Source organism: Leucoraja erinacea, chromosome 30 (genome assembly GCF_028641065.1).
Source record: "Leucoraja erinacea ecotype New England chromosome 30, Leri_hhj_1, whole genome shotgun sequence".
NCBI lineage: Eukaryota > Metazoa > Chordata > Chondrichthyes > Rajiformes > Rajidae > Leucoraja > Leucoraja erinaceus.
The window spans coordinates 12,457,817-12,470,317 of NC_073406.1; the positions used below are offsets into that span (position 1 = coordinate 12,457,817).

Consider the following 12,501-nt stretch of genomic DNA (forward strand, 5'->3'; position numbering starts at 1 on the left):
TTCATGATGCAGAGACAGATGCTTGATTAGAACGGATAATCATGTCGAGGATTATGGGGAGAGAGCAGGAAAATGGAATTAGGAGGCAGAGATCAGCCATGATTGAATGACAGAGTGGGCTTGATGGGCCAAATGGCCTAATTCTACTGCTATAACTTGTGAACTATATCTCAGCACATAGATATATCTTTGAGGCAATGTCACAATGTATGATAATGTGGTTGCCTTCTCCTGCTCGCCATGTAGATGTTTTACATGCAGGAAAGAGTCAAAAAGGCTTTAATTTAACGTTCTAATAAAAGACAGGGCTGCCTACCTTCAATAGACAATTGAAACTACAGATTGAAACAGAAATGTAACAGAATTGCATAATTCTCTCAAACACAGCTTGAACTCGTGATCATATGACTCTGAAATATAGACAGTACCTTTACAGAGCTCAGCAAGACAGAGGCAGGGATGATATTTCCTCTGGTGCCGAGAACCAGGGATCGGTCTTTCAGGATTGATGTAAAAAGAAACATCAGAGATGGTAGATTAAACTCATTGAAATTCCCTACCCAGGGAGTAATGAAATCTCAGTCGCTGTATATGTGGGACAGTGGTAGATAGATGTCTGAATATTTGGAGGAGTCAAGGGATATGTGTTTGGTGCAGAAAAGTGATGTTGGGATAAGAACCATGATCTCGTTGGCCTTTCTCATTAACCACAATATTACTGTAAAGCAGAGCAGGTCTGAGAGGGTAGGCTGTGTACTCCAGCTCCCATTCCTTATCTTCAAGTGAGAGCTGACCTCTGAAGACCCCAACAAATATAAAATTCTACTCGTGCTGCAAAGTATTCCCAGCCCCAGATGGAGATAAATTAGCTCTTTATGCAGAGCCTTAAATCCTCACTGGGAGCCACGGATTGCAATTTAAAGCAGGAGTGCATACTTTTCTTTAACGTGAATGCAGTTGCAGCCTCATGGGTCGGATACACAATTAAAATGTAGAACTCAGACTTTAGAGATACAGTGCGGAAACAGGCCCTTCTGCCCACCGAGTCCGCGCCGACCACCTATACTAGCACTATCCTCCAGTTTAAGGACAGTTTACAATTTTACCCAGCACTCGGGGGGAAAAAAATCCACGTGGCCACAGGGAAAGTGTGCAAAAAAGTGTCCATAGTCAGGATCAAACCCAGGTCTCTGGCACTGTAAGGCAACAACTCTACTGCTGCGCCTTAGTACCATTCTCTGGAGCGCAGAAGGTTAAGGGGGGACCTGATAGAGGTCTTTAAAATGATGAGAGGGATAGACAGAGTTGATGTGGACAAGCTTTTCCCTTTGAGAATAGGGATGATTCAAACAAGAGGACATGACTTCAGAATTAAGGGACAGAAGTTTAGGGGTAATATGAGGGGGAACTTCTTTACTCAGAGATTGGTAGCGGTGTGGAATGAGCTTCCAGTGGAAGTGGTGGAGGCAGGTTCATTGGTATCATTTAAAAATAAATTGGATAGGCATATGGATGAGAAGGGAATGGAGGGTTATGGTATGAGTGCAGGCAGGTGGGACTAAGGGGAACAAAAATTTGTTCGGCACGGACTTGTAGGGCCGAGATGGCCTGTTTCCGTGCTGTAATTGTTATATGGTTATATGGTTACCATCTCAAGTGGAGTGAAGGCGGAAACAATGAAAATACAGTAGATGAATAAATAATGAAGTTCTTCCACTTCTTCCACCGCTCAAGATTTTACCAGTGAAACATTGTTTGATTTTTGATACATAGATGTGGGAAAGATAGTCCTACATTAATGCAGCTCTTGAATGTCCTAGACAGCTTTACAGTCAAAATATCCTTGTGAAGTATACAATGTGGTGCAGCAGTAGAGTTGCTGTCTTTGAAAATGCATCCTGTCAATGTCTGTAAATTAGACGTTACATTTTTCATATCTTTTGAATGAAGCCTGCTGTCATTTATTTGCTGTGAGCTCATTAAATGGGAGTATTTCATTATATCAGTGCAAAGCTGAAGGGAAATAGAAATTGAAATGCCATCTTGAATGGAGAAATTGACAACATTATTGTAAAATTTTAATGAGAAGGATTTCTAAATGTTTCATTTTCAATTGTATTTGGATCTTTTTGATGAAAAATGTGTTTCTCCAAGGAAAATCTATAAAAAAAAATAACACAATTAGCTTCTCCTTCAAATACCTTAAAATTCAGTATCCGATGAAGCTCAAAAGATAAAAGAGTTAGCTCCAGAGAAAAGAGTAAAGCATCATATTGAACTGTAGGTGGGCTCACTGACTAGTTCATGTACAAACTGGATGCATGTCAGGAGGACAGGTGGACAATCTGGCGGCATGGTGGTAGAGTCAGAGATGCGGGTTCGATCCTGATATTGGGTGCTGACTGTACGTAATTTGTATGTTCTCCCTGTGACCTCGAGATCTCTCGGTTTCCTCCCACACTCCAACAATGTACAGGTTTGTAGGTTAATTGGTTTGGTATCAATGTTAATTGTCCCCAGTGTGTGTAGAGCAGTGTTAACGTGCAGGGATTGTTAGTCAGCGTGAACTCAATGAGCTGGAGGGCCTGTTTCCACATTGTATCTCTCAACTAAACCAAACGAAATATGTAAACAAATAAGTGTGGCAGCACAATGAGTAGTCTCACAGCTTGAAGACTCCCAGGTTCAATTCTGACTCTGCTTTTGTCTGTGTGGAGTTTACATGTTCACCAATGTGACTGTGTGAGGTTTCCTTGAGTTGCTCCTATTTTCTCCAACATTCCACAGACGTGTGAGTTGATGTATTCAATGGCAGCTGTAGATTGTCCCCAGTGCGTAGGTGAGTGACAGAATCTGGGTTAAGTAGGGGGCTGATGGAAATATAGGAAGAGTAACATTGTTAGTGTCAATGGGAAGCCTGATAGTTGGTGTGGAGCGGATGAGACTCGGGGGGGTATTTCCGTGCCATTGATGCCACAAAAAAACTGTTGCATCTCAGGAGAGGGATAGTGCAATCAGTCAAAAAACAATTGGTGAAGGAACTCAGTGGATCAGCCTGTTCCACTTAGGCGATTTTTTAGGCGACTACAGGTGACTAGGCTGTTGCCACATGGTTGCCGGGGTGTCGCCTGTATGGTCATGAGTAGTCTCCTCAGTCGCCCAAAGAGTCGTAGCATTTTTCTGGTCGATGCTGGATTTTGAAATGTTCAAAACTTTTCGGAGACAGTCGGTGACAGTCAGTGTCAGTTGGCTTGACGCCAATGAGCGTAGCATGACTTCTCCTTATGTAGGTGCTGTTGTAGCTTGTCGGCAGGATGACATTGTTTGTCACCAGGTGACGTAGGTTGCCGCTGATGCTTCTTCTTCTTTCGTGTCCATCTTCCATGTTTCAAATGTTGACATCGCTGTCATCGTCCGTCCTGAAAAGGACGCAAGCTTCCGGCGTAGGTGGGCGCCCTAATGGGTCGCCGGTTGTCGGAAGCTTAACATCGACGAGGTGGTAGGTTGACGTAGACATTGTCGTAGTGGGGCCCAGTCACCGGTTTTTCAGCGACCTGCTACGACTATGGCAGTCGCTGAAAAAAATTGCCTAAGTGGGACAGGTCCTTTATGCTCATTGATCTCTCTATCTTTCTCCATCTGACATTCCCCCCAAAAAAACATGTGATCTGGCTGAGGTCAAGAATACCCACAGTGATCAGGGAAAAATAAAACTGAAATATCCTTTCCTGACCACTTTCAGACTTGAATTTATTGTTTAGCACTGTCCATTGAATTTAAAGTCCCTAGACATCCCAATGGTTGTTTTAGTTTTATCTATACACTGATTCAGAATCACCAGAGGATTTGCTTCTAGTACTTCATCTTTTTGAACCAAAATATCATTGTATAATTTATACTGTATTGTATTTATATTACATTGCCAATACATGTGTATCCACTGTGTTATGCTTTAGTTGCTATTATAACATTTTTCTGCTACCCATCTGTCTATTTTCAAAATGATCCTTTTACTTTGTCTTATTTTGCAATTTATTTTCTGCACTCTTTGTAAAATTTACCAATAAAGAACGTAAATATAGTTAAACTAAAATAACATGAATTGACCCTTACTATGAGGCTTTGTGATCTCATTACCCCAGGTCTCCATGACACAGAGCTTAAGGAGCAAAAAGCTGAGTACAACTGCCCTCCTGCTTCTATACAGCCAATGTATCCCCAGCTTCTGTGAAACAGTCATGAAATTCAGGGTCCTACAAAATGTGTAGGAAGGAACTGCTGGTTTAAACCGAAGATAGACTCAAAAAGCTGGAGTTGCTCTGTGGATCAGACAGCATCTCTGGAGAAAAGGAATAGGTGATGTTTTGGGTTGAGACCCTTCTTCAGACTGACACCCCTGACTCTCCCATTCCTTTTCTCCAGAGATGCTGTCTGACCCGCTGAGTTACTCCAGCTTGTTTGTGTCTAAAGTCAGGATCCTGTTCAACGATGGAACTAAACAAGCAGTGGTTCCCTCTGAACCATCTATTCACAATAGAGCACAATTCATCCCATTGTGCAAGCCCGTCTTTAAAGCTATGGTGGGTTATGATTAACACAGCAGCTATAGATCCTTAATCTAGAAATTAGTTTGTTGCTGAAGAATGCCACTCTGTTCGATCCTACTTGTTGGGTAATACAGCATGGAAAAAGGCCCTTCGGCACAACTTGCCCACGCCGACCAAAATGCCCCATTTACGCTAGTCCCTCTTGCCTGTGTATGCCAATATTCCTATGACCTTTTCTAGTAAATGCCTAGTATGTTCTGTGTGCTGAAGCAAAGCAAGAATTTCATTGTCCAATACAGGACACATGACAATAAACTCACTTGAACTTGAACTTGAACCCTTTCCTATTCATGTACCTATCCAAATGTCTTTTAAATGGCATTATAGTACCTGTATAAACTACTTCCTTTGGCAACTAGTTCCATATACCCGCCACCCTCTGCATGATAAAGTTGCCACTATGAGTTCCTATTAAATCATTCCCCTCTTATCTTAAACCTATGTCACCTGGCCCTTGTTCCCCTACTCTGGGGAAAAAGCACTCTCTGCAGTCATCCTATCTATTCCTCTCATGATTTTATATGCCTCTATAAGATCACCCCTTAGCCTCCTGCGCTCGAAGGAATAAAATCCTAGCCTGCCCAACCTCTCCCGATGGCTCAAAACCTCACGTTCTGGCAATATCCTCCTAAAATTCCTACAAAGATGTAGATCTTGCGAGCATCACAGAACAGCACAATTGAGGGCTCTGGGGAACTGGCACAGAAGCAGAGCTGAGGCAGAGGAGCAGATGAGCTATGATCATGGTGGTGCAGCGGTGGAGACCCGGGTTCGATCCTGACTACGGGTCTGTACGGAGTTTGTAAGTTCTCCTCGTGATCGCGTGGGTTTTCTCCAAGATCTATGATTCCTCCCACGCTCCAAAGATGTGCAGGTTTGTGGGTTAATTGGCTTGGTATGTGTGAAAATTCCCTAGTGTGTGTAGGATAGTCTCCAGAAGGGCATAGCTCTGCTGAGGCAGTAATCCTCTGTTATTGCACTGAAATACAAGATTAGGTTACATGTTCTGCTATGACTTTCTTGTTCAATGGCAAAGATGATCTCAATGGCCCATGTAGACTGCTCAATTATGTTTTTATATTCCTTATGTTACTTGAGCAAACCTGACTTTCTCAGCTAGTGATTGATGTTTTTAATCTGCGTGGTGTACATCTTGTAGAGCAGGTAAAATGCATCTTGTAGAGCAAGTAAATTTGCAGGAGTCAGTAATGGGTAAATAGCTTGCCATTATGCACAGCATTACAGAAACACATCCATTAACTCTAGCCTTGAAGTGGGTTTGGCATATGTTTACTTGCACCACATCACAAAAGAACTTATCTGCTCAAAGCTTTTACAGCAACAGGATATATTATAGTCAAATAAAAACAGATAGACTGCATATTGTATAACCAATACCTTAGGAAGTAAGCTGATCCCCCATCGAAAGAAAGCTCAGAATTGTTCTGTCGGAAATAAATGATTCTGCATTGCCCTTTTCTTATCAAAATTATAAATATTTCAGAGGATTCTAATGCTAAAATAAATATAATAAAAAGGAACTGCAGATGTTGGTTTTATACCAAAGATAGACACAAAATGCTGGAGTAACTCAGCGGGTCAGGCAGCATCTCTGGAGAAAATGGATAGGTGGCAGTTGGCATCGGGGCAGCTACTCGTTGTGCTTTGGATATATTGCTTCTTGTGATAGTAAATGAGTAGCAGCATGGGTTTAAGTTGTACATTCGCTCTGCCTGTTGACCAGAAGATTCCTAATAATGAATTCCTTGAGGTTTTCTTGTCCAATGCCCGTGGTGAAGGAAAACCCATCTCTGCCAATAAATAACTCTTCAAATCAATAGCCGCTCATTGATTTCAGCTCCAACAGTGATGTAATTGCATTTTAACCTGTTCTACAGTGCAATCAGGTTATCTTCCCCTCTAAAGGAACATTACTCGTATCAAGGCCAAACCTGGCTCAGTAATAAATAAAATTAGATTTCAGTAGGGGTCTTATGGTGGCATCTGAGATGTGAAAAGGCAGATGAAACCTTGCAGTGCAGTTTAAGGCCTTTTTAATTCCCATGTTCCAAAGAAAACAGAGTTCTTATTAAGCTGAATTTAGAGAATGCAGAAAGCAATAAAAACAATTAAATTTGAAAACTTGCTAATAATTGATATAAAGTAATCATAATGGAGATTTGATAAAAAAAACAAGTAATTTGTAAATCGCTGGAGAAAAAGAATATGTGACGTTTCAAGTTGTATTCTTCATTTATTTATTTTCTCCGAGTGTTGTTAAAAAAAAAAAAAAAAATTGTCATTTCTTTTAGGTATGTCTGAAGAAGGGTTCCGATCCAAAACCTCACCGATTCTTTTCCTCCAGAGATGCTGCCTGACCTACTCCAGCATTTTGTGGCTCTCTTCAGTATAAACCAACATTTGCAGTTCCTTCCTTCTTGATTTGTATATCTGTATAGGAAACAGTACTGTATTGTTTGAAGCATAGAAACATAGAACATAGAAACATTGAAAAATAGGTGCAGGAGTAGGCCATTCAGCCCTTTGAGCCAGCACCGCCATTCAATATGATCATGGCTGATCATCTAAAATCAATACCCCATTCCTGCTTTTTACCCATATCCCTTGATTCCTTTAGCCCTAAGAGCTAAATCTAACTCCTTGAAAATATCCAGTCAATTGGCCTCCGCTGCCTTCTGTGGCAGAGAATTCCACAACTCTCTGGGTGAAAAAGTTTCACCTCATGCTGTTCAAAGCATATGTAGTCATTGGTCACATCAACATTAGACAACTTTGTGGGGTATGTGGTGATAATCCAAAATAATGATTTCAAAATAATCAAGAAGACAAATTAATAGTACAGTGTAATAAGATGTTTTACATGATGCAGATTTAATGCTTGTACACCAGCTTAAATTCTGACTTTTTTTTTCTCCCCCTTATGTCTGTAATTATCATTTTTATTTTGGAGGGTAGGACTTGCAACTGCTAAGTAATAGCACTGGTCAAAGTATTGCACAGATTCTAACACACTAACTAGATGTTTGGAGTGAGACGTGTCATAGCTCTGCCCCACGATGCGAGTTCATTCCAAGAGCGGTCCCGAGTTTGCCCTGATTTGAACTCGGAGATTTATGGTAATGGCCACTCGTCTGTACTCGGGGCTCTCGTGGACATTTTTCAACGTGCTGAAAAATCTTCTCGAGTCTTCCCTGGGCTTACCTGCCGTTAGCGAGTCTTCCCGAGTACCTGCCGTTAGCGTTACGAGCCGCTAAGAGACGTCCCCCAGCTCCGACGTACCCGCTGCGTTCATTCTCCGTGCTTACTACGAATTTGATTTTTTTAATATTCGGGAGAGCACTTGAATGAACTTGCACCGTGGGACAGGGCTATCAGTTTGAAATGTAATTGTCTGAAGAGTGTTTTAATATAGTGATTTGTTCTTTTCTCCCTTTGTTGTTAAAAAAGATAGAATGTCATTTATTTTTGGTAAAGTGGGCTAATTTTATATCGCTCCTGTAATCTCCAGTAAATAATTACTGCATCCTAGCAATTCATTCATTGTGCGGATAATTAGAAAAGTCCTTAATTGATGTTTGCATTTCTTAAAGGAAAACACTATTATGGGAATGTAGTTTCAAAGAACATAGCACTGATTTTTAATGTTTACCATTGATACCCTGCTGCAACAGTAAGCATCCATTTACTGATTCCTTTGAAATGGAATCAGCACATACCACTGGTTTCCAAAACAGAATTTGTAGACTCTGGAGTCTGGCAGTGCTACACTCCCAAGAGTATTTTCTCATCAGCTTTCTTTTCTCCTTTTCCCAGGATAGACACACAATGAAATCCATTATTTTTTTTGGTTATGTATTTATTAGCGTGTAATTCTGTTGCTGTTTAAACAATGAACATAAATCTGGATAGACACAAAATGCTGGAGTAACTCAGCGGGACAGGCAGCATCTCTGGAGATAAGGAATGCGTGACGTTTCGGGTCGAGACCCTCCTTCAGACTGATGTCAGGGGACTGGGCGGTACAGAGATAAAACATAGACGGAGACAGTAAGACTGGTGGGAGGGAGAACTGGGGAGGGGATGGAGAGAGAGGGAAAGCAAGGGCTACTTGAAGTTAGAGAAGTCAATGTTCATACCGCTGGGGTGCAAGTTAAGAACATAAATCTGGTATTCTCATTCTTGAATCTTGATAACTTATGGAACATATTAGTACAGAGAATAGACCGGCGGCCCCTGGCATGAACCTTGGGCTTGCATTATGAATGTTGCTGCACCAGAATTTGCAAAGAGGCTAACTGTACTCACCATTATAATGGGGGGGGATGTGCACGCAACTACCACAATACTCAGTATGTAGGAAGGGACTGCAGGTTTATACCAAAGATAGATACAAAATGCTGGAGTAGCTCAGCGGGTCAGGCAGCATCTCTAGAGAAAAGGAATAGGTAGCGTTTTGACCATTCTTCAAATCTGACCCAAAATGTCACCTATTCCTTTTCTTCAGAGATGCTGCCAGACCGGCTTGATTTTGTATCTATTTACCTCAACACTCACATGCGCAGATAAAATACAGAACGGTAGAAGCTATTGTCTGCGATTACTTGTTCATCTAAAACATTCATTATTGCAAACATTTCCACTGCAAACAGTGAAATTATGTGAAATTGAACCGCAAGGTATTTTTGCTGAAAGGGCAACCTTTGCATAACTGGACCTTAATGCTTTTATTTTTTAGTTATTAGCGCGGAAACAGGCCCTTCGGCTGACCGAGTCCCTGTCGACCAGCGATCCCTGCACATTAACACTGACCTAAACACACTAGGGACTATTTACATTTTATACCCAGCCAATTAACCTACAAACCTGTACGTCTTAACATCCACCACAGTGAGTTCACCAAACACCTCCTCACTGAGGTGTGAGGAGGTGTTTGGTGAACTCACTGTGGTGGATGTTAAATTTGTGTTGATTGTGTGTTTTTGTCATTTTTTAAATTATATGTATGACTGCAGGGAAACAAAATTTCGTTCAGACCAAAAGGTCTGAATGACAATAAACGAATCTAATCTAATCTAATCTAAAAGTCTTTAGAGTGTGGGAGGAAACCAAAGACCTCGGAGAAAAGCCACGCAGGTCGTGGGGAGAACATATAAACTCTGTACAGACAAGCATCCATAGTCAGGATTGAATCCAGTCCCCGGGCGCAATAAGGCAGTAACTCTACCACTACGCCACCATGCCGACCTAATGACTATTCTGTAGGCCAATCTAGCAATCATTTATCGGCCACATTGCTCATTGTTTCACCACATCTGCACCATAACCTAAATGGTGTAAGTGAGTGTTCAGGTAAATACACCATGAAAGTGGAAGGGCCAATGATACAATGGAGATCTTCCAGCATCTGCATTGTCCATCTGCAGATTCTTGTGCCTCAACAGTGTTCATTTGTTGGTGTGAGCTGACTTACATATGATTACGAGTGGCAATATAAATGTAATTTCCAATTACGGTCCCATGTAGCTGTATCGGGATATTTTAATTGCTAAACTTCTGTTTCAGTTGTCAACTTAAGTGTAAAAGGAAAAACAGCAACTCAGCACAGAATCCAGCAGAATATGATGATGCACTGCTGGTCACGGACCAAGATTCAGTGTTGATCGGTGGGAGCCTCCAGTATCTGGATGATGATATTCCTCTGCTGTCAGTTGAGGAAGAAGCAGGTGAAAAACCTTGTGAAAAATATTTGTTCTTCCGACTAACCATAGAAAATAGGAGCAGGAGCAGGCCATTCCGCCCATCGAGCCAGCACCGCCATTCAATATGACCATGGTTGATCATCCAAAATCAGTAATCCGTTCCTGCTTTCTCCCCATATCCTCGGTTCCGTTGCCCTAAGAGCTACATCTAGCTCTCTTTTGAAAACATCCAGTGAATTGGCCTCCATTGCCTCCTGTTGCAGAGAATTCCATAGATTCACAACTCTCTGAGTGAAAACGTTTTTCCTCATCTCAGTCCTAAATGGCATACCCCTTATTCTTAAACTTTGACCCCTGGTTCTGGACATCGGGAACATTTTTCCTGCATCTAGCCTGTCCAATCCCTTAAGAATTTTATATGTTTTAATTTTATGAATTTTAGATATATATATTTTAAACTAATATTTAATGGGATATTAAATTTCATTATGTGCAAGTACTTGAATAAAGTATGGCACCATTCAACATTGAGACTTCTTCAAGTGAAGTATTTGGGTGTGGTACCAATTCTGTCGGGAAATGCAGCAATGACTGAATCATTACCAGATCCATTGGCATACAGTAATATATCCATAAGGAGATATAGTTTTGTTTAGTTTAGAGATACAGCATGGAAACAGGTAATTTGGCCCACCGCACCGACCAGCGGTCCCCGCTCACTAATATTATCCTACATACACACTAGGGACCATTTACAATTTTACCGAAGCCAATTAACCTACAAGCCTGTACGACTTTGGAGTGTGGAAGGAAACCAGAGCACCCGGAGAAAACCCACACATGTACAAACTCCGTAGAGACAGGGGAATGGGCCTAATACGATGGCAGCCAGCATGGGCTGAATGTCTTCATAAGATTTACAGCATTCTCAATCATGGGAACTGAGCGGCTTTGCTGAAGAACCCCTTTGCCGTACAGCAAGGAATCAGGCCCTTCAGTCCAACCCATGCATGCCAACAGTTGCCTAACTGATCTTGTCCCATCTGCTTGTGCCTGGCCCATATCCGTCCAAACCTTTCCCATCCATGCACATGTCCAAGTGTCTTTTGAATGTAGGAATTGGGCCCCCATGTAGCATATGAAGTTTGTTGCATCTTCCCAATATATCGCCCAGGAGAAAGATTATTCTCTTCAACTAGATTCTTTCCATTATTGCTTGCTTGCAAATTATCTCTTTTTTGCTAAAAATAGAGTTTGCCAAACAGGATTGTATAAAGGTATATCTCTTTAAATAGATCTTTTTTTTTTCTTTAAAGCCTCTTTGGACAATGGAGAAGTACCCTTGGTTTCACTGGCACCAGAAGCTCAGCCACCTAACAATGGGATGCACCATCCAGGACAGCTAATCACATGGCTACAGGATGCACTGTACTATTTTATTGCACTCCCTGCAGTGAAGGGTAAATGGATAATCTTAGGTAAGAATGAAATAGTTTATTGTTGATCTGTGGAGGGAAACCTCATCTTGTTTTGATGGATTTTGAACATAGAACAGGAATGGGCCCAGCCCGGCAGCCCACAATTTTTAGTTTTTCAATTTTAGAGATACAGCATGGAAACAGGCCCTTCAGCCCACCGGGTCTGTGCTAACCAGTGATCCCCACACTATCCTTCACACTGTAGGGACAATTTTCACATTAACCAAGCCAATTTACCTACATAGTAAACAAAAAATGCTGGAGAAGCTCAACGCATGAGGCAACATCTGTGGAGAGAAGGAATAGGCAACGCTTCAGGTCGAGATCTGAAACGTCGCCAATTCCTTTGCTCCATAGATGCTGCCGCTGAGTTTCTCCAACATTTTCTGTCTATTTTTGATTTTTCCAGCATCCACAGTTCCTTCTTGAACAATTTACCTACATACCTGTGCGAGGAAACCGAAGATCTTGGAAAAAACCCACGCAGGTCACGGGGAGAACATACTAACTCCGTATAGACAGCACCCGTAGTCGGGATCAAACCCGGGTCTCCAGCATTGCAAGCGCTGTAATGCCCCTGTCCCACTTAGGAAACCTGAATGGAGACCTCTGGAGACTGCGCCCCACCCAAGGTTTCCGTGCGGTTGCCGGAGGTTTTTGTCAGTCTCCCTACCTGCTTCCACTACCTGCAACCTC

The 12,501-nt window shown here is 41.8% G+C and overlaps 1 protein-coding gene across 1 annotated transcript in view; it reads left to right on the plus strand.

The window, feature by feature from the left end:
- Positions 1–12,501, plus strand: part of disp3 (dispatched RND transporter family member 3) — a 284,882-nt gene that overhangs the window by 220,118 nt on the left and 52,263 nt on the right. Inside the window, exons 9-10 of the mRNA XM_055659011.1 lie at positions 10,191–10,351; positions 11,644–11,826. Of these exons, the coding sequence (XP_055514986.1) occupies positions 10,191–10,351; positions 11,644–11,826 (344 nt within the window). The remainder of the gene's footprint in view (positions 1–10,190; positions 10,352–11,643; positions 11,827–12,501) is intronic.